Raw genomic sequence first — 23,315 nt, forward strand, 5'->3', positions numbered from 1 at the left:
ATCACGTAGGTGTTGCAACATTTATATAAATTATGAGGCTCGGCTAAAAGATTTTCCACACTAGTTAGTGTGCAAAGTTGATAGCTAAAATCCTCCTATTCAAACCTGCGATAATGCGTTGAAATCCGTTTTACCAGTTTGCTTTCAGTAGCAGTTAAATTGGAGTCGAGTGCGGCCAATATGTCAACACGGTTAAAACAGCGCGCAGTGATCGAATTTTTAACAGCAGAAAATGTGAATCCTACGAATATTTTACATCGTTTAAAAACGGTTTACGGTAGTGAAACTGTTGTCTGGAGTACTGTTCATAGGTGGGCGTTGACATTTAGTGAATATGAAATTGGTAAAGCGACAATTGAGGACGCACCACGCAGCGGACGACCGGTTTCTGCGACTGACGAGAAACATCGAAGGGAGGACGACGATTTGCTTCAAGATGACCGGCGAATCTTCCATTAAACATATCTAAAGAACGAGTAGGCCATATTATTGAACAATTGGTTTACCGTAAAATCTGTGCACCATGGGTACCGCAGACTCTCTGATGGCTCTCCACATGGTGAAGTTCGAGCCTATTTCGTATCCGCTATACTCGCGGGATTTGGCTCCGTGCGACTTCCACCTCTTCCATCATCTAAAGAGAGATCTGAAAGGTAATCATTACTCACCGACGATGAGGTGAAGGAAGCTGTGGCCACTTGGATCCTAGAAAGGCCGCCAGAATTTTTCAGTGAAGGAATGGATAAACTTGTCGCACGTTGGGAAAAGTGTATCATTGTAATCGGAGATTATATTGAAAAATAAATACATTTTGTAGCTACGGTATCGTAATTTTATTCATTTTTTATTTCATTCCATGCTACGCTTGTGTGCAAAATTTATCAACCGTGCATCGTATTATGTAATTATTTTTCTCATTTGTTAATTTAATACAAAATAATGTGAATTTAGTATTGAATTTCCAAGTACTAAGACTAACATTTTACAATCTTCTTATTTACTATATGAGGTATCACAGACAAAAAAAAGACAATTATGAGTGGGACGCTGTCTTAATTCTGTGGTTCGTTATGTCTCGTAGATTTAAATAGTGTACTTTATACAATTGAATGAAACATCCATATAGTATGCCAAAGACAAGATACGGGCGTTAAGAAACACTTTGTCATGTTATTTAATGCCTTGCAAATATTCAACCTGCGAAATTGTTAACCACATGGTTTCTTCAAATGAAATTGTCCGGAACCACCTCTAATAGTCGATTTTAGAAAACTGGACAACACTCTTAATTACAAAATTTACAACTCAGCTTTTAAATGTTGCCACGTATTAATATAAGCAGAATTAACAACACAATGAATAAAACAATAATATTAATCATCACAGAGTTCGTAAGAACTTGGTCGGTAAGAGGCAACCAAGTCAAAGAACTACGTTTACAGTTCTAAACATGTCATAACCTACAATAAAATGAAAATTGGAAAAAAATAAGCATGAAAACATTATATTTCAGTTTAATTATATCAAAAATAAAGAATAATTTCAAAACATACCTCGAATTTTGTTAGACAACGTTTTTTTCCATTAGATGAACCGCGGGACTCGAATATGTCATTTTATTCATTTTTTTAATCTACCTTTACGAATCGCACCGTATATAGCAGTACTTGATAGTACAAGGAAGGGTACAAAAACTTGATAATCTACTGGAAATAATCAAATTTAAAAGAAAATATACTACAGTTTGTTTTAATAGTAAATGTTGTTATGTAAAAGATAGTACTGAACATGAAACAATTATTTTAATTCTTACAACTTCTTTAAAAAAAAATAAAAGTATTAGTTTACTAGAGAGTATGCTAATTTTATTAAAAAAGGAATAAATAAAACAGAAATAAATTCGACTGGTAAAATCGAATTTAATGATAAAAATCGACGGTACACTTACAACGTAATAAGTGTAATCTTACATCACGGATTTTCGATTCGTAAGGGTCATTCATTATAGTATTTTTATTAAAAAAGAAATAATGTGGTACGAAGTGAATGGTATGGCTATCAACAAAAAAAATTGGGCGTGAAATTCAATTTATTTGCTGTTAGGCAATAAATTTTAATAATAAATCCATATGATAACAATCAGTAATTCATAAAAAAATAAAAGAATAATCTAACAAAAAGCAGTGATATAAAAAAATACAAATAATGAAATTGTAAAACGTACGGTAAGAGTCCCGCAGATATCATTTCTTCCGCTCAAAAAACAAAAATTTCTGTAATAAAACTTACTAACAAAACGATACTGGTATCAGAAAATGTAAGATACTAAATTTTATTATCTGTTATTAACTAAGACTTTAAAAAAAACATGTTAAATATATGTAATATATAATAATAGATAATAAACAATGTTTAAGCGTTCCACATAATAAGTAAAAAAAAATAAAAATTTGTTACAATACTTTTACCGGTCCGATTTCATTTATTAAACAACGAATAACATATGAATTGTATTATTTCTGTAAATGTGATATGTATTACATATAAATGAAATCGGGCCGGTAAGAGATTTGTAACAAATTTTTATTGTTCTTACTTATTATGTGGAACGCTTAAACACTGTTTATTATCTATTATTGTATATTACATATATTTTTTTTTAAAGTCTAAACAGATAATAAAATTTTGTGTCTTACATTTTCTGATACCAGTATCGTTTTGTTAGAAAGTTTTATTTATAATACAGAAATTTTTGTTTTTTGAGCGGAAGAAATGATATCTGCGGGACTCTTACCGTAAGATTTACAATTTAATTGTATGTTTTTGGATATAAGGTATCGATATTTACTTTGTTTAAATTTTATATATTAATTTTTTTCTTTCTACTGATGGGGAGATTCACTTTTAGCCCACCCGTATATTTATGATATTTATTGCAAAAATAATATTTTCTTACATAATTTTATCCGGGATTACGTCAAGAAGCTGAAGAAGTGTGGGTAATAATTTTGCTTCTTTTTCACCGAGACGCTCCTCAAAAATCGTTAATCTAACTCTAAAATAAAAATGAAAGAAAGCAAATTATTAAAAAAAATTATTATGTTCAATTTGTGTTTTATTAGATAGTAAAATTACAAAAAAGGTGTGTTATTAACATTTCTTTCTAATCTATACAAATAATACAATAAGCAAATTTGCTGATATTTTATAAAATTCTAGCGATATGTTTTCTTAGATTTCGTATTATAATAAATCAAAATCACAAGCAATATTTAAAAAAAAATACGTTAATAAGAGAAATTAAATATTTGATTATGCATTTGTAATCTTATTATTAATAATAATAATTAAAATTTGATGAAAAGTTTAATTAAAATTGAAAGAATGATTTTTAACTGAATATAGAAATTTTGAGATTTGTGTAATCACTGGTTGCAAATAGTTCGTTCTATTGCAGCAGTTTTAGAAAAGTTAAGTTTTATAGTATCTTTTCTATTCTATTTTTTAATTTAATATGCACTTCTTCCGTCCTTTCTTTCCAGCAACCAACCAATTATCTACTTCGAAAATTTAAGTCAAAATAAGAGTTCAATTTTTTTTTAAATTTCTGTTTTTTAATATTATAAATTTATAAACAAGTAATTATGAAAACTCAATAGAAATTAAAAGATAGTGAAATTATAAATTAAAAAAACCAATTAACTAATTTGACTGATAAATAAAAATTAAAGCAGGGTGTTTATAAAGTCTTTCCATGATTACAAAGATTTATTAAAAAAAAAAAAACTTAGATTTACGCTGTGCAGTTTGCGGAAAAAAGAAAAAATTATCAAGGTTTTTTACCATGTCAATAAAGTACATATGCGCCTTTTGTCGCACGTAGAATGCCCAACCGATAATCAATTTCGCGTTTTGTCTTGGTCAAAGTTTTTTCGGTAACTATAGCAACGGCTTCAGTTATTCTCCGTCCCAATGTGTCCAGATCAGGTGTAAGTATTGCATAGACTCTGTCCTTAACCCCAGAGGGGTTATGTTTTGCGGCCTATCTAGGTATATGTTAGCTGTTATTGATTGCTCGATGAAAAAGAAGGGACTAATGATTCTGTTGTGCATCAAACCGCACCACACATTCACTGTAAGAGAATCTCTAATTTTTTCCTGGTAAAGTATGGATTTTCTGAACCCGTATTCTTGCATTATGCCTGTTTACTTTTTCTGAGGTGTGGAAAGTAGCCTCGTCTGAAAAACCTAACGGATGGCCGCCGTGTTCGCGGAAGATCAACTACACTTCCACTTTTCTTAAATGTTGCATAACACGCAACGACATTCTTACTATCAGGTGCTAGTCGTCCGTGTTCCCTTCTAAAATTTCGCTGCATAGTTATCGGTGATTTCGACTCGTGATATACATTGCGTTTTCTCCTGGATTGACGCCAAAATATAAAAAATTGATCACAGTGCCCTCTACTCTTCCTCTACCTGAAAAAAAACCAATATAAAAAAAATCGATACATTTTGCTCTCGTTTGCCGCAACCCGCACAGCTATAATTTTAACACATTTTTGTAATCATGGAAAGACTTTAAGAACATTATATATATATATATATATATATATATATATATATATAAGTTAAGAGTATGATATTTACTTGATATAAGCGTTAATAATAGAATGTGTTCCTAGTAATCATTTGCTTCTAAGAATTATTATTGTATTAGAACCTTGGTCATTATGTAATATTTCTAGTTAGTCTCTTTGTAGAACTCACCTCTCACAAGATAATATTTACGTTTATTAAATAAGCAGTAGCAGGTTACGCTAAATGTTATAAACTAAAGGAATTTTTTTTTTTTTTTTTTTTCTTCAGTCATTTGACTGGTTTGATGCAGCTCTCCAAGATTCCCTATCTAGTGCTAGTCGTTTCATTTCAGTATACCCTCTACATCCTACATCCCCAACAATTTGTTTTACATACTCCAAACGTGGCCTGCCTATACAATTTTTCCCTTCTACCTGTCCTTCCAATATTAAAGCAACTATTCCAGGATGCCGTAGTATGTGGCCTATAAGTCTGTCTCTTCTTTTAACTATATTTTTCCAAATGCTTCTTTCTTCATTTATTTGCCGCAATACCTCTTCATTTGTCACTTTATCCACCCATCTGATTTTTAACATTCTCCTATAGCACCGCATTTCAAAAGCTTCTAATCTTTTCTTCTCAGATACTCCGATTGTCCAAGTTTCACTTCCATATAAAGCGACTCTCCAAACATACACTTTCAAAAATCTTTTCCTGACATTTAAATTAATTTTTGATGTAAACAAATTATATTTCTTACTGAAGGCTCGTTTAGCTTGTGCTATTCGGCATTTTATATCGCTCCTGCTTCGTCCATCTTTAGTAATTTTACTTCCCAAATAACAAAATTCTTCTACCTCCATAATCTTTTCTCCTCCTATTTTCACATTCAGCGGTCCATCTTTGTTATTTCTACTACATTTCATTACTTTTGTTTTGTTCTTGTTTATTTTCATGCAATAGTTCTTGCGTAGGACTTCATCTATGCCGTTCATTGTTTCTTCTAAATCCTTTTTACTCTCGGCTAGAATTACTATATCATCAGCAAATCGTAGCACCTTTATCTTTTCACCTTGTACTGTTACTCCGTATCTAAATTGTTCTTTAACATCATTAACTGCTAGTTCCATGTAAAGATTAAAAAGTAACGGCGATAGGGAACATCCTTGTCGGACTCCCTTTCTTATTAGGGCTTCTTTCTTATGTTCTTCAATTGTTATTGTTGCTGTTTGGTTCCTGTACATGTTAGCAATTGTTCTTCTATCTCTGTATTTGAACTCTAATTTTTTTAAAATGCTGAACATTTTATTCCAGTCTACGTTATCGAAAGCCTTTTCTAGGTCTATAAACGCCAAGTATGTTGGTTTGGTTTTCTTTAATCTTCCTTCTACTATTAATCTGAGGAATATTAAAGGAATATTAAATAGTAATAATTAATAACTATAATTAAAAGCATATCAACTGAAAATAAATTAAAATCGTTTTTTAAAAACGTAATTCGTTAAGAAAGAAACTTGTATATATATATATATATATATTAATAACAACTTTTTTTTATTTTTATATATTTTCACCTTCTTACTAAAAGGGCTTTTTACATCACATTTTGTGTTTTACTGTCTTATTGAGATTATTTTTACCTATATTTTTCTGGGAGTAACAAATCCTAATCTCCAAGCTAAATTGTTACAGAGATATAAATCAGGATTTGCCCTTTCTTTAGTTATGTATATATATTTTTTATTTTTGTGAAAAAATACGCCAATCTTGATATTAGCCATTCATTATTTTGTATAGAAATACTTTTTGAAAAAGGAAACATTTCAGAGATAGGCCGTTATAAACATATTTTTAAAGGACAAATTTTAGTTTAGTCTTACATATTAAATTTTATTCCATATATATTTAATTAGTAAAAGGATCAATATGATCTGATAACACGCTTTAATAAGGGAATTTTTGTGAATTATTTCGCACCAAACTGGGAAGGATTGTATGAAACAATCTATACAACAGTATGACCAACCGTGTAAATTTTTCTCATTTATTAGGTTTGGCCCAACGACTGATGGATTTTTGGCCTGTCAAGAAATTTTTCAGTCAAATAAATATCTAACGTGACTGCACTGCTCTTGGGAGCAATAATTAAGATATCAAACTAACACCTAAGATAATACCTTATATATCGATAATAACACCTCGTATAATTGTAGGTGTTAGAATAGCATCATGATGCGTATTGGTCAAAAATTTCATGCGGTATTACCAGAGTATCCACCCTCCAGCATATTTTATATTTTACCATAGTAAAGATGTTAAGTTTACCAAAATAAAATTAAAACTAACAAATATTGTAATGAGTTAAGTCCCCAGAAACCGAATCCAGGTTGTCATTAGGGACCCAGAAAATATGTAGCAAGAGAAATGCAAGTTAACTGATAATCCATAACCACGGACTCAGCTATCTGAACTTCAGTGGACAGTGAGTAGTATTGGTGAAACTGGACTAAAACGAAAACTGTAGCCTCATTACATAATATCGACAGCTTTTCAGAACAATGAAATGTTAATGTGAGCTGTTCTACATATGCTCATTCATATCCACTAAATACGAATAAAACTGCTCTATATTTTGATTTGACTTGTATCTTTGCTCATAATGTTTTGTTGTTCTATAGAACACAATGTCTGATCGACTGTTTCCGTATAAATCACTGAGTTTACTTACGTTGGTGATATCAAAAAACTTGACTTATATAAGTTTTAGGCCTTTTCTCTAAAGAATACAATCCTTATAGAAGGAACGTTAAACAATTAAACAAATCCGATATTTTACTTAATTAGTAAGTTATAGCAATATTTTGTTTTTTCGATAAAGCCCTCCCATTTCCACCCCCATGGTCCGATCTAGACCATTAACGAACTTGATCGAGATTTTCGTCGTTATATTTTATATATCAATCTGAAAATGATTGGCGCAGTTATTACGGCAGTTATCATGTCTACAAGAAAATGAAATACGAGTATATATCTATATAAAAATGTATATATAAAATTTTGAACTGGCCGTGGTTTTGGGGTCTGGGGGTTGTGAAACGCGAAGATAAGTTGAAATTTTTTGGAAGTCGAGTCATGGTACCCTTTATAATAGGTAGGTTTTTTATGAATCTATCTAAATATTAATCTTTTGTAAATTACAGAATGGACAAATTTAATAAATAACAAATGGTATAATATTTGTAAACCCAAGGATTTCTTAAGCTCTATATTTTAGAAAAGTAAATGGTATCGGTACTTACACACTATTGCTGTAATATATACTGCAAAACAAATAAAATATATAAAAATAAATACCTGACAAAAATAAATACATAAAAAAATTTGATCTAAGCCTCAATAACAATGAATAACTTAAAAAATCTTACACATCAATTACTATGAGTATGTCTATAATTAATATTTTCTGAAAATCCTCTTGTTTAATTCCACTCTTTTTTTTAATAAAAAATTGATGTACTTATGTTCACACTAATTCAATGTTTTGGAATCTTTTACATCAGCACTGTCACAAAGTCATAGGCATGAAACTGGTATCATGTAGTTATAATCTACATACTTCAATTGCTCAAATGGGTAACTTACAACAATCGTATTAAATTATGGAGATTTAAAAAAAATATATTCTGAACCGAAAATACTCCTAATGTAAAGCAAATATAAAAATGGCTTCCATTAAATTTATAAAAGAAAGTGTATAAAAAAAAATTTTCAACAAATTCATCTATAAAGTTAAAATAAACTGAAAAATTAACAATTTTTATAAAGTTGCTAAAATATTACATTAACGCATTTTCATTGGATTTATATCTACAGATGTGATTCATACATCAGAATTTACGTTAAATTATATTTTATGAATCAAATATTATTACACAAACTAAAGATAATTAGTTGAAAATAATTTTAATTTAATTAACTAGAAATTATTTTGTTATATTTTTAATTTAAAAAAAGTGATGGTGATTGATCCACCAAAAATCCAGAACAATTGACCCTTAAATAAATGGCAGCTCTACTCATTAAATATTAAGTTAAGGAATTCACGATGTCGCAAAAGTATGATACTACTCAATCTAAATTGAAGAACTAAATTTTGTTGAAGGTGTTGAAAACGATAGGCTCAGATTGAAGATAATTTATGTACCTTAGAATGTAAACCAAATGCATTAATATATATATTTGTGATAACCTAAACTCAAGTCAAAATACATCTCACACTTTTAGCCAATCCTATTCAGTTGCCACCAATCAAATTGCCATCATTTGAAAACAATATTCTGTTGTGGTAATATTACTTTGCTATGTTTAATCATTTAGTTCATTCTACAAGTGATCTCTCTCATTTTAATAGTTACATTATCTTTATTCTTCATTAAAGGATACAGCATTTGACACGATAAAAAATTTATCCGTCACAAATGAGAATTATCTAGTGACAATTATTTTATTAGAAAGTAGATTTAGTAATAACTTACAGTCATTCATTATGTAGAGAAACTCTAAAGATTCATTTCAAAGAGAATCTTTGTCTAGTACTTTTCTGTCTATTAATATGATCAGTTAATCCGTAAATTCAATTAAAGCCATGAATTTTCCAACTGAGGTTGAACTTATCGTAACAGATTCTAACTTCCAAGCTAGACCCTATCATAGATAAGTTGTGGAAGAAAATATTAGTTTGTTCAAAAAATTCAGAAATTAAAAAAAAATAAGACAAATATTGGAAAACGTAACTTTTAAATCGGATTTCAAAACCATGCTTCATTCACATCCAGTAGTTGACATAAATTTAACGTTACTATAAAAGATAACCAAGGCAACTTACCATAATATTTTAATGAACTCGTAAAAACTAGCTACTTGGTTATCATATCAAGTCAATTTACTGTCATAAGTGCAATTCAAATCATTATATTTACAAACGTAAAACAACATTCAGACAATATTGATGATTGCAAGGAATTTAAGAATAAACAAATATTTTAATTGTTTACACCCTGGCCATTTTATCAAGGAATGTGTCGGTGAAGACACGTGTAAAAAGTTTTTGGAAAGACATGATTTATTAATTCATGAAACATTTGCAAAAACCTCTTTTCAGAGAACACATTTAGAAATGAATATGGAAGTTTCACTGTAATATTCCGAAGTAAGAAAAAAATGAAACTAGTTGATTCTCTTAACAACGCCAAGCAAAGATCTTTAAACGTGGGGAAATCAAGCTTAACCTTAATCTTTTCTCAATAAAAATTATCTAGACTTAATTGATGAAAACTTAAATTTAGATCATGTGTCTGATTGGTTAACTTCAGATTTATATGTCTTTCAGTTACATCATCCCATATTAAAAGCCAAATTTAACGAATTGTTTTTCATGGTTCAGCTAAATATTAAAGTATTTTTTTATCACTTAGACACATTACTAGTTGGTCCTGTTGTTCAGCACGGTTTTCTCAGTAATTCTCAAATAGACAAATAGACAACATACTTGTTTCCACGCTTAGGCAATGAAATTGTATAGGCAAGTTTTGGTCACACCTAGATAGCAATCTACTAAGGACTTTATGGTGATATCCCTCTGACCATGAATTAAAACTTTGTACATTACGAACTGTAATTATAGTTAAGTTAGTGCGTCCTTCTTGGCTAATAGATGTCTTAATCAGATTACTAAGGACAACAAGGACCAATTTTCTGCTCCCGGAGTCTTACTCTTTAAGTCTTTGGGGGTTTGTGTTCCAATGGTCCTATCCTCTGCAGAGTTTCTTTAAACTAGACACCCAGTTGCCTAATCTTTCATAAAAACCAAATACACCACACCAAGAACACTAAACAAATTACAATATATACCCATACACAGCTACACAACAGCATCCTACACTGTTTCTTCTCACACCTACACTCGGTGGTGTTGCGACACATAACGCAACGCAAACGTAACCCAAGGTGGAAGCTATCGTATCGATGGGTGGATGGCTCTACGTACTGAGTTGGTCTCTTCTGGACAACAGTGTGAACCCAGTTGTACTAAGCCCTAGCTCCAGTACGCGTGCACTTTGCTGGAGTAGTCTGTTAAATCACCGGTACTGGAACCGTTTGAAAAACCAACAAAAACAAGGGTTTGAAGAGACTTCGATCGATGTTGTCAGCCACAGATTTAACTAGTAATAAGGAAACTAAAATGTTAGCAGACTTGTAAATTTTCTTGTATACGGTTTCTTGTTTTGAGATACGAGATACGACTTTTGGAAAAAGTTATTCCTTTCATAATAAATAAGAGCGTCAAACAGTTTGTGGGTCTCCTAAACCTGTTAAAAACTCAGGATTGGCGCTCTGCTAGTTAAAGTAATTAAGGAAGAACAATACCGAAAACTGCTAGTATTCCTTAAGTTTACATGGACCAACCGAATGATAGTTTAGCCCCATAACACCCTAAATTTTAGCTAAGTGTTCTTTTGTCGTGGCTTGGCTGACGTTGAGTTATCAGTAATTACAGAAGAGTTGTCATAAGCAGTCATCTCAGCCCCCACCTTGTGGGTGTCTTGTGTCATCACAAGACACCCACCTTGTGACGTTACCGGTCGCCACACCACCCCCTCTGTTCCAAGCCCTGAAGGGATTTACCGTCACAAGCAGTCATTCTTCCTTCTTATAATTCTCTGAATTTAGAGAAGGGAGAATTGTGTTAATGTGCCATCATCATCGCTAGTTCTGACTTTTTCCAATCCAGCCATTCTTGACTGAATAACGTTTACCTTTCAGTTTATGTGAAACTATATATACCAAATCCCAGACGCTGCATCCAATGTCTGGGTTGCAACCAATATTGGTTGCAAAATGAAACATGTTTGTGCACGTTGCAGATGTACGGGACATGATGATAGTACATGTGCTTAAGAAGAAAGATGTATAAACTGTAAAGATCCACACTCAGCAAGGTTCCAAAAATGATCCTTTTATAACGAAGAAAAGCTATATTGGGGATCTATACTATGCAGAAATTGTCTTTTCCTGTGACACGTCGGGAATAGTGATTCCCTCAGCATGAGAAAGCCCATACAATTTGGTATTAGTTTCGTGCAGGCTCTCTCAAAAAACGTTTAAAAAGAGAAAGAATGCACATCGTATAAAGAACTAACCAAATTGGTAGAAGCTTTGTAAGAACAAGTAAACTCCCTCTCATCTGCTATTGCTGAATTGAGTACTGGCAAGAAGGTAACTACTGCAAGAATGCCGGTAGTGATTTAAAAAACTTCAGCTCAGTCGGTGCACCACCACATACAGTTTCTGCTGCACCGATTACGCAGCAAACTACTAAGAATGTACTTGGCCCGACATTCCGACACATACTCTGCTGCTCAGATTCCATGATTGCCTTGCAGGCGATTAGTGGCGTGTACTCCAGGCTTCTGTTGGATCTCCAGCAACATTGGAATTTCAGGCAATCAGTGCGCCAAAAAAGGCTTATTTTCAGCCTCCTTTCATTGATCGTGTTATTTCTGAAGATACTGTCGGTTTTCTGAAGAAGGTGGCTCGTGATGAGTGGTAAAGTGAATGGCATGGTTTGATTTTGCTTTTTGCATATCTAATAAAAGTTTTAAATCAGTTAAATTTTTAAGTTCATTTTTACCTGCTTATGATAGTAATATTACGACCGGGCGCTGAGAAGTCAACTTTATTGTGCGCTTAAAAGAAATAAATAATCTTGCTGCTTGTGAAGCTATATTAAACGACTTTTATGGCGATAATCTTATAACACGACCTGGTAACTTAGATGTATTAAAGAAGTACAAGGCAGATATAAATATATTAAATTAATAGGGTCTCCAACACGTAAACTTTTAACTAATAATTCAAGAATAATTCCATTAAACAATAATAAGGTATTTTATGGAACAGTGATTCAGATAAATGGATGTTTGAATTTACTAAAGGGAATGACAACGTACTGACTGAAAAAATGTTCTATGATTACTGGAATTTACAACCCATTAGGCTTGATTGGGCCGATAGTATTCTTGTGCAAACATTCTACTCAACAACTGCGGCAAATTAAATGACATGGTAATTCACAGCTTAAGGGATAATTTATTCTCCCAGTGGAAAGATCTAAACAATAAGTTTACGTTAGTTATCATTAACAGATCAATTAACGATAATGCTATTAAATCTTTTTAAATTCTTAAATTTGCCAATGCATAAAGTAACGTATAAGGTAATACGAGATGTGTATATGTCAGAACCATTATTCTAATTGAAATATTTCATCCAATCTCTTCAAGGGTTGTCTATGGTTTCGCCACTCACAGATCTCTCTACCAGATTTAAGTTATTTGCTTTTATACTATTAACCCGTTTGACTATTCAAGTGGTTCCATCTTTAAATACTCACATCGATGAAATTCACTTGTATTCTGACTTCATAATTGCAATTTATTGAATTCACATTGAACCTTCACATGAAGGTTTAATATATTCGATGCTAATAGAATTTTAAAAATCCAACAATTCAACTGTTAATCCCAAATGGCATCGCATCAATTCACCTGATAATCCTGCTGATATCCTGTCTCCAGGTTGTTTCCTGAAAAGCTTCAAAATTTTAACTTATGGTGGCACCGACCTTTTTGGTTTTTACAAGAGTTAATACACCGGGCCAATAACTTTTTCTCTAATAATTTTACTTCTTCGCCTCAGTGATTAATTGAGGAACGTAAAGGGATTCAATTCTCGTTTGCTTCTACGCTACTCAGAAATATTACTGAATATTTTTCATCTTTATTTAGATTAATTCGTACCTGTGTACGATTATCACAGTTAAAATATTATACTTCAGAACTCAATGTGGAGACAGATTATACAAAGTAGATTATTCTCTCTCGATGCATTCGGAGTTTTATCAGGCCTGTAGGGGGTCGCCTTCAAAATTCAAGCTCTCTTCAAGTAATAAACATAAATTACTGGTTCAAGTGATTTGCTTCTTCAAGGTATCAGATTATTCTATGCACTTAATTAATTCAAGATATATTTAATCAAAGAACTTATTCAATACAAGTTTCTATTTGTTAAATAATTTACGTGTTTAAAGTGCTTATTCTATTCAAGATTATCTATTCGAGTGATATTATTCATAAAAAAAAGTCTGAATTTTAGGCGGGCACTACGTTCAGATATTAAATGTAAGTAATGATAATCAGTAATGATTTCTTTTTTATCTTGTAAAGAGTCCTTTGTTCATATAATTTCTTATTATTTTTTATCGTGTTGTTCTTTGTTTCTTCAGTCTAGAACGGTTTACCAAACGATTCACATGTCTTGTCTTTTTAGGATTTTAAAAGATAACCTATCAAACATTTTGAACAATGTATCAAATCTTTACTAGTATGAATTTATATGGTGCGCAGACTTTAAAATATTAAAATAAAAAAAATAAATTAATAAAACATTATAAACTAATTTAAATAAATTAGTCTAAATTATAATATTATGTTCACTTCATTATTTATCCAACCGGCAACTCTGCACAATTCATTGATTAAGCACTTTAAAATGGAAGGCAATAATTGTACAAGTACATTCATTTGAATTGTCTCTTACCTTATACCTTAATAATATTGCAATATTATGAATGTATTTTGTTGGTTTTCCTTTTTTTAACTAATACAACGAAAATAAGTTGCAATATATAACATAAAAATTCATTTATAAATGAATATATATATATATAAAAATACAACTAAAATAGAAAAAAACATAAACTAATAAGCCATAAAATTTGATGAAAATTATGTATTGAGTGTTTTTTGGATTTATCTGTATTCAAGTAGAAATTTTTAAAAGAAAAATATAAAAGGAAACAGTAAACAATAACAGCTTGAAATTGAACTTAACTGTATTTATGAGATGAAAGAGAAGGGGGAGAAGAGAAATGCAAAGAACCAGTTTCCTCCTATTAAAAGGAAATTCTATTAAAGGAGAAATAAATATCATATTATAAACTAGCCAATTTTAAATAAAATTGTTTTATAAAGACTACTTACTGTTCTTTTAATTTATCAAGTTTATTTTCTCTAAAAAGTCTGCAAATTGTAAACAAATGGACATTTTAATATGTTAATAAAAGAAATTTAAAAATAAAAACAACAATAAAATGCAGAAATCTCATTAAAATTAAATTAATATTTAGGCTCAGAGTTCATTGTTATTATTCTTCTTTTTTCCTAATAATAATAATTTATAAAAAGAATTTTTAAGAATTTTTATTTCAACATTCCTTCTTTATTTTTTAAAGTTTCCATGATTTTTTTTCTGTTACCTGTTAAAATTATTTTAATTGTATAAAAAATTTTAACTGTTTTCATTAAAATTAAGTATGATCTTAGAGAATTTTGCAAAAACTATATCCCAAATACTATAGAATTATTTTTGTATCCTCTCACTTACCAGAAGATAAAATGAATCTGCATTTAAAATTTAAGCGGTTTTGTTTAATATAATAAACGTGTAATTCATGCGATTGCATAATATCAATAGCATTCATAGTAAAAACATGTCAGCAGTATGTCACCCAAAACCTTTTATTGTATCTGGTAGCAGTACAGAACCTGACTCAGGACTGATATGCTCATGAGGAAACTATAGTAAATTATATCGATATTAATAATAGGGTGAGATTTGTAACTTAAACGAAGAATTACATGACTACAATTTGAGTAAAAAGAAGTGAACTACTACTTTATCAGTGCAAACTCCTAAGACTGCGATGTACATGATTCAGTACCATGAAGCTTAATGATTCCAGAAGAGGAGATCTTTCTGGTGAATGTTGACTTGCCCTCACATAGCATCAATGAGTTGCTTGTTCAACAATTTCTTAATTTGGTCAAAGAGATTATAATTATATGGTATTAAATCTGGATATTATGGAGGGCAGGTGGCATACCTTCTCGCGCTTTTGTAGTGTTTTAATGTTGTTTCAGCATGTAAATGCAAACATTGGCATGAAAGGATGAAAACTGTGAATGGGGTGATTCTGTTCTTGGAAATATTTAGTGTATATTTTAAAATCATGGCATATTATTGAGGAGTGACAGATTATAGTACGGAAGGCAAGGTATCATATTCTCCATAAATTACGAATGATTACCATTATTTTTCAGAATGAAAATGTAATTCATCCACATCTATGATGGATGGAAATGTAACTATTATTTTTCATTGCAAGTTATTATACAGACTTAATGACCTCTATGCTTTTCTGCTGCAGAAATTATCTGTTTTAGTAAGAACAGTAATAGATCTATTTTTATGTTGAGGCTGCAAAAGAGACAGAACTGATTTATTTTTTCTAATCTACCATAATTTAAAATTTTCAGAAATTTCTATAACTAAAGATTTGTTGATATTTCTGAATAAGCTCTTCTACTTCATTCTGTTGTCATTAATGACTCTCTATATTAATAATATTTTCTGGACGGAAAGACATGATTGTTCATCTTCGATTTGATTTTCTAGTCTTGCATAAATCTCAAATGGGACTACTTTTATGCAAACTAATATATTATTCCTATTTGTACTGTTGATTCAAGTGATATAGTCATATATCATATGACTATATGATATATGAATATGATAAGACATAATATATATATATATATATATATCTTAAACATGTTCTAGCATCAAAGCATGAAAGTTCTTATTGAGATTTGAATCTTACTTGATCAAAAAATGGCTACCTTGGCCATTTAACATTTTATGAAAAGACAAATGAATAAAATTCCTATTTAACTATTTTTTAGAATAACAATTAAATAATAAAAGGTAAACAATAATTACTTTAAAACAGTGTAAATACTAATTTAAGTATATATACTCACCCTGATAGACAAGATACCTGAACGTCATCATACATGTACTTTATGTAACTGTAATTAATTGACAATCATTATTAATATAATTTTAATCCAATAACCTAATTATCAATAGTTTACATGTAATATGGTTTTGAGTACACTTTGACATTCACTAAGGAAGTAATAGAGCATGAAGTAGACATCATTCAAGGATAAGTAGCTTAATTAATGTGCTCACATACCTTGTAGGGTAACTGCTGGGGAGATTCATATTTATTAAAATATTACGTTCGAAAACTTCAGTTGTGATTAATTTTAAACAGTAATGAAAATAAAGCCATCAATCATCAATAAAAAATTAAACTAAAAAGCTTTATTTGAAAATAACATTTTGATATCGTACAAATAAACTTAAGCTACATAACAGGATTCATAACAAATACGATACAGGAAAAAGAGATGAAAGCGAGGGGGCGACGGAGAGCCTTCTGTGGGGCTGCTGTTCGCCAGTGCTTCACGGGTGGAAGTGGCTATTAGACACGGGTACTCCAGAGCCCCCGGAGCACTAGAAGACCACAGTGCATGTGGGGACGTTCCCCCTGGGGTGTCTCCTTTAGAGGCGAAGGCATAAAGACTGAGTCCCGGATTCTGGAGTGGGGAAACATCCCAATGCCATAGGGGAAGGCACTCGCCTTGTGACGTTTCCCGTCGCCACACCCCCCCCGTTCATAGTCCTGATAGAATTTAAGGAGAGTCGTCTTTTGACCCTAACTTTTTACACCTCATAGTAATAAACCAGGCCTTGTTGGGATGCCACCGATTTAAATGCCTCGGTAGACAGTTATATCAGCGTTTTATAAACTCAGGTTTTGACTTCGCTGCAGGCCACATCAATACATCTTGAATGCCCTACATCGCTGCCCTCTGAATAGCTAACCGAGTTCGCGGGAGCACGAATCCTACACCTAGTTCTACATTTTATAGAGCCAATTCGTGAGTAAAAGTCATAAATTTCAAGGCAAATTAATAATACCACCAAAGATTTTGTACGCAACAACAAAATTTATTCCTAGTTCCCTTAGAGAACTCAACTTCAGTTCATACCCCTTGACTTTGTTTCATTATGAACTCTGGTCTGGTGTAACAGAGAGGCGGCCAGACCTCCTACTCACACTCAGCTCCGGGAGTGGGGAAACAAGGACGACGTAGTCGGGCCTGGTAACTCCGCTCCAGAAGTTAGAGGTAAAGACAAAAGAAAAAGACAAGATCCTACCGGCGTGTCGACCTGTCCAGCCGGACGTAAAGCCGATAGATGGGGAGGCTCATCAGAGTTTTGGACACTTCACTGGGCTGTGTTATACTTAACTGTGGGTCCAGCCCCGGGGGAGAAAGGGAATAAAACAAAAGTAAACTTGCTGAATTAAACAATAAACATATCTTTTTTTTTGGCAAAGAAAGTTTTTCTCAAGAGGTGACCTCAATCTCTCTAATTTTTTACTCTAATAAATTTTGTTTTGTGATCTCCTTAGGAATAAGCTAAAATTACACATTAAATGATTTGAATCCGTGTGAAACACTTATCATCAATCCCCAAGGTAGAAAGTAATGAAGTATTTCTTTTTAGGCACCGTTAAGTTTCTTGCTTACCCCTGAAAACAGCTGGGTTTGGAAAAATAACAGTCCTTGAACATTTCAGTATTTAAATGTTTAATTTTTGGTGAGCGAAACATACAGAACGGGGATAAGAAGAACTAAAAGTATTTAACATTACGTTCCTAAATAAAATAAATAAATCTTTTATTCTGACAGTTTCATAATAACAGATTTCATGTGTTACTCCATAAATACAAAAGGAACTGAATCAACATCTGTCTGGGTCGCTCAGAGGATAACTTTATAAAATCTTGATCAGAACCGTGTCATAAAATGCAAATTAATTTCAAAATAAAAATGTAAGTACTTACAGTCAACGTTAATTTTTTTTAAAGATAAACAAATCAAATAATTTTAAATTAAATAGGTGGGACACTAATTATACAAAATAATTACAAAATTAAAATTAAAATTATTTGAACACATTTATGTATACGTTGTACTGAGATGAGAAAATTTAGTGTCCTTTTAAAAATGTTTAATTAATCGTACTTAGAAATTAATGGAAAGAGTAATACTGTTCCTGTAAAAGAAAATCTTTTAATTATGTTTTAAAGAAATCGGTGGGAAGATATTTTAAACGGTCCCTTCATTTTTTTTTTTTACAAATTGCAATATTAGAATAATGAGGCATTTTATCTTAATTTTATATACGGTGCTGAGTTATATAAAAACATGTTTGTTGCTCGGTTTAATAGAGGTGGCTGAATAAAAAACTGATTTATGTATACGTAAACACATGAATAATTAAGTTAACACTTTTCATATGTTGTCGCGTATTCGCGGCTCGATCAGGATACTGAGAGATTGACAATTGAAAATGTTTAAATAATTACAATTTATTGGTTTAAAAAAATAAGTAAACCAAGAAAAATCAATAATAATAATAATAATATCGACAATAGTAGTAATATTAAGTGACAATAATAAATAACACGCAATAATAATGACAATAATGGAACCAGTAAACAATAATAATAATAATAAATATCATAATTACAAATGATAATTGTAGTAATCACAATAACAACAATAACAATAGTAATAATAATAAACTGTGATTACATACAAAAAATAATTTAATGTAATAGTCAGGATTCATTTACAGGTACATAAATAATGAAAAGCAGAATTCAGTTTCATTGACAAAAGACATTAGCATGACCGCAAGTCTTAACACTTTTACCCATTAGTGTTGTATTAACAACAATAGATAAGACAAGTATAAAGTTTTTTCACTACAAATACCTTTGCTGCTCACCAATAAAACACCCTTAATAATTTATGAATGAAATTTAATACATTACCTCTTTCGCTTATAGTCTTACAGTATCTCATCGAACCATTTGTAGTTTTCGTGTATTGGAATTTCTTTTGACGTCACCTTAATCGCGTCGAACCCAAATAATAACTCCTCTATCGTAGCACTCTCTCGCAGACTCTCCTCGCGACTCACATCTCGCAGACGGACATTATAAACTCTCGCTTAGACTGATTTCGTAGAACTTTTTCTCGCAGACTGACATCATAACATCTGCTTGGACCGATTTCAACTGATCTTCCCCGAAGTATTTATATTCCTCTCCTCTTTACTTGCTGAATCGAACCCACCTCGAAGCACGAAATGACCGCCTGAGCCCTTTTGTTCTCATGCATTCCCAACCTGGGTACGGTATCTCTTCACACGGAAAAACATCTGTTTAGGTGTGTCGATGGGCAGTATTACAAAAGACTGTTGTTAAACGGACTGTTACCTTTAGTAAAAGGGTTTCGTCTACCTCCTTTCAGGATTCCTCCCATTATTATATTTTCAGAGCCCATCATTTTAAGAAGGGCAACTTTATTAATCTGCTTAATTTCAGGTGCAAGAGAGGGTACCTGTAGGACACTATTAGTTTTTTAACTATCGTATTTGAAAAATAGCAGCTATTTCAGTAAAATCATTAAAAACTTAGTAGTATGCTTTTAAAAATATATATAACAATCAGAAAAAATCATTGTTACATTGCAGTAAGTGGTCAAATGTAAATAAAAATCCTAATATTGAGATTAGATGGTAGTTTGTAAAAGTTGTAATGCTTTTTTATTGCGTGACTCATTACATTTCTATCCTTTATATAAAGTTTCGTAAGAATGCTTTTATTTTAAATTAAGTTTTACTTATTAAGTTTATAAATAATTTTTTTCAATAAAGAAAACGCATTTTAATTATTTTTCTCAATTGTGGTTTCTCATCAGCTCTTCATTCAGATGGAACGTACATCTGTTGTGCCTCATTGTCGGAAGAATTGAATTTTTTAAGGCACTTTCCACTACGTTATTTTATTCATTTATTTACTAAATAATAATCTTTTTTATGAAAATTATCTATTAATGGGTAAAAATAAAAATGATTCTTTTAAATAATAAATACCGTAAAATAAATCTGAATAATTGTCAGGTTTGTCTTCGATAAATCATATAAAAAATTTTTTACAACTATTCGTCTAATAAACAATTTATGCCAGACATGCAATATAACATAATACCGAAGTTGCAGGCGGATTTCAGAAGAAATCGAAGATGCAATGTCGATAGAAGTGCGCGTATGAAAGGGTTAAAAAACAATTAATTGGCCTCTTTGTTGTTTTTAAAATCGCTTTCGATTCGATAGCGCATAAAAAATTACAGGTTAAATTATTCAACTTAAGCGTGAGCGTAAAATGACAAACTTCATCGCTAGTTTATACGATCAGGCCAAACTTTTCATAAAAATTGAGGGAAGTGAAACCAAAACAGTAAAAATAATCTGGGGTGATTTCCAACGAGACTGTTTAAAATCATGCTTAAACTTTTATATATATATATATATATATATATATATACATATAAGTAAAAAAAGCTTAAATCAATGATAGCTCAAAAACTAGTGAAAGGTAAACAATCAACCAACTACATCCACGAGCATGAAGGTTGGTGATACAAGTTTTCTATGGAATCAATAAAAAAAAAAATTATGAAAATTACGAAATGAATATTAAAAAAGATTGTTCCATAAGAACTGATCTAAACGTTTAAAAACATTTTATAATAACATAAAAAGATTGTTTTTTGCAAGAAATATCCATATCTGCGAGTACAGTTTAATATACCAACCCGCTTTAGTAAAATATTTTTTATTTATCAGTAAAACAAAACCAGTAATCAGTGAAATATTAAGTGAAATGGGATAAGGTTTACTCTAATCTGGGTTTGTAAAATCGCCTGCTTGAGGCTACTGTCATACCTAACATAATTTAGGTCAGGTATGGATTTTTAATTACGCAGAGCATTGGACCAATTCAAATCGATATTTTTAAACTAGTGTTATTTTTCTAAATCGAGTTGTATGTTGGAGAATCACTCAGAATACATTAACCTGTTCAGCGGTAAGGTAAATCTATTAAAGATCCTTGATACATCTAATATCTGTTATCTATATACACCTTTTTCAAATTTTAGTTCGGAATAGATTAATATTTTAATAAGAAAAATTTTCGAAGGAGAAATTTATTAAATTTACTTGAAAATATTATAAAGATGAGGACAAATTTACGGCAGCTTTATCATATTTAAATAGTCTGAAAATAAGCAATATTTATTTTTAGTTTGCAAAAAAGTGATGGATAAAGAAATGAAGGTTGGAGATTGAGATTTAAGAACAGGTGCTCTCATTTATGTAATTGATTTTGAGCTGAATGTTAGTCATGATAAAATATGATATCACCCTTTCTAGACAACGATGGATTTCATGTTTTAAATCTATACCGTTAAAATATTGTTAAATAAATAATCGATTTAAAAAACTTATTTGTGCATATGTGTTTAAAAAATAAATAAAATTAACTACCTCTGTTTGAATTCTTTCTTTGCAAATTCATCATTCTCAAGTGATTTACATCTGTGATAGAAAAAAAAAATTAATTAATTAATACTGATCGACAGTTATCTAAAAAAAAGTGATGTTAAATATATAAATGGTTGATTAAATCATTATTACAAAATAAGCACAAAAATAAATACATTTTTGCTATTTTTAAACATCCCTCCATCTCTTTCAGAAAAAATAAATAATTTTTATTATTAAAATAAAACATCAATTATGTTGCTATCACTACATAATAAGTATATTTTATTACCTTATTCTGTAATATATTGAGATTCTTCGTACTTTGAAATTGAAGTAAGACTACTAAAATAAAAAAAGTGATAAAAACATAATATAAAATAATGCGCCCGCTAATATAAAATTATATTACCATAAACAATATTGATACTCTATTCTGGCGTAAGATGCACTAACTACTTTCAGTGAGCTCGAGGTCAGAGTCCGTTAATAATCAAGTAGAACATTTGTTTATAACAGTTTAAACTGAAGAAATTTATAGGTTTCCCTATAAGAGGACCTCGAAAGTGTCAGTCATTGGAAAGCATTACAAGTACTACTGGAAATGTACGACTGGCAACAGAAATATTTTAACAACACTGTCTGCAATTTGGATATCAATAGATCGTCCCGGAGCAGAATAATACAATTTGTTTTACATCTATTCCCGCTGAGATCATAGATTTTCTGTCAAAAGGAAACAAATCTCTCTACGCTGTAATGTGGTATTACTGTTGGAATGTAATATTTGTACGCTGATAACAGTAAATTCATTGAAATCTTCATTATTTGCTTTTACAATTTGCTTTTATTTTCGTTATGCAAAATCTACAGAATTTCTTAATTGCATTACAATAATTTTTTTATCATTATATTATAAGATTTTGCTAAATTTTCCTCTATTGTTTAAAATTTCATCGCTAATTTTCACATTTTCATTATTTTTCAAAATAATATATAGAATGAGCATCATAAAACCGAACCCATAATGAAACCGCTACCAAGCACTAGTTATGAAAGACTCACCCACAACTAGGGCGACTAATGTTACTACTGTGTTACTACTGATTGTTGCTGCCGTTTGCTAGATGGTTACGTGTCAGTGCAGTATACGTTTTGTTGCAGTGCGGTATTGTGAGTGCAGTTGTGTTTGTGTAGACCCACCGGGTTGGTCTAGTGGTAAACGCGTCTTCCCAAATCAGCAGATTTGGAACTCGAGAGTTCCAGAGTTCAAGTCCTAGTAAAGCCAGCTATTTTTACAC

The 23,315-nt window shown here is 31.0% G+C and overlaps 1 protein-coding gene across 34 annotated transcripts in view; it reads right to left on the reverse strand.

Annotated features, from left to right (window-relative positions):
• Nucleotides 1-23,315, reverse strand: part of LOC142333458 (uncharacterized) — a 338,230-nt gene that overhangs the window by 200,666 nt on the left and 114,249 nt on the right. For 23 of the 34 annotated variants that reach the window (XM_075380619.1, XM_075380638.1, XM_075380620.1 and 20 more), the window contains exons 3-7: nt 22,018-22,068; nt 16,521-16,568; nt 14,682-14,720; nt 7,881-7,901; nt 2,957-3,055 (exon numbers count right to left, since the gene is read on the reverse strand). The exons of 10 other annotated variants lie outside the window; for them this stretch is intronic. In XM_075380619.1, coding sequence (XP_075236734.1) covers nt 2,957-3,055; nt 7,881-7,901; nt 14,682-14,720; nt 16,521-16,568; nt 22,018-22,068 — 258 coding nt within the window. The remainder of the gene's footprint in view (nt 1-2,956; nt 3,056-7,880; nt 7,902-14,681; nt 14,721-16,520; nt 16,569-22,017; nt 22,069-23,315) is intronic. One more of the 34 variants, XM_075380613.1, reaches the window with a different exon arrangement.

The sequence above is a fragment of the Lycorma delicatula genome, chromosome 12, assembly GCF_047948215.1.
Source record: "Lycorma delicatula isolate Av1 chromosome 12, ASM4794821v1, whole genome shotgun sequence".
NCBI classification, from domain to species: domain Eukaryota; kingdom Metazoa; phylum Arthropoda; class Insecta; order Hemiptera; family Fulgoridae; genus Lycorma; species Lycorma delicatula.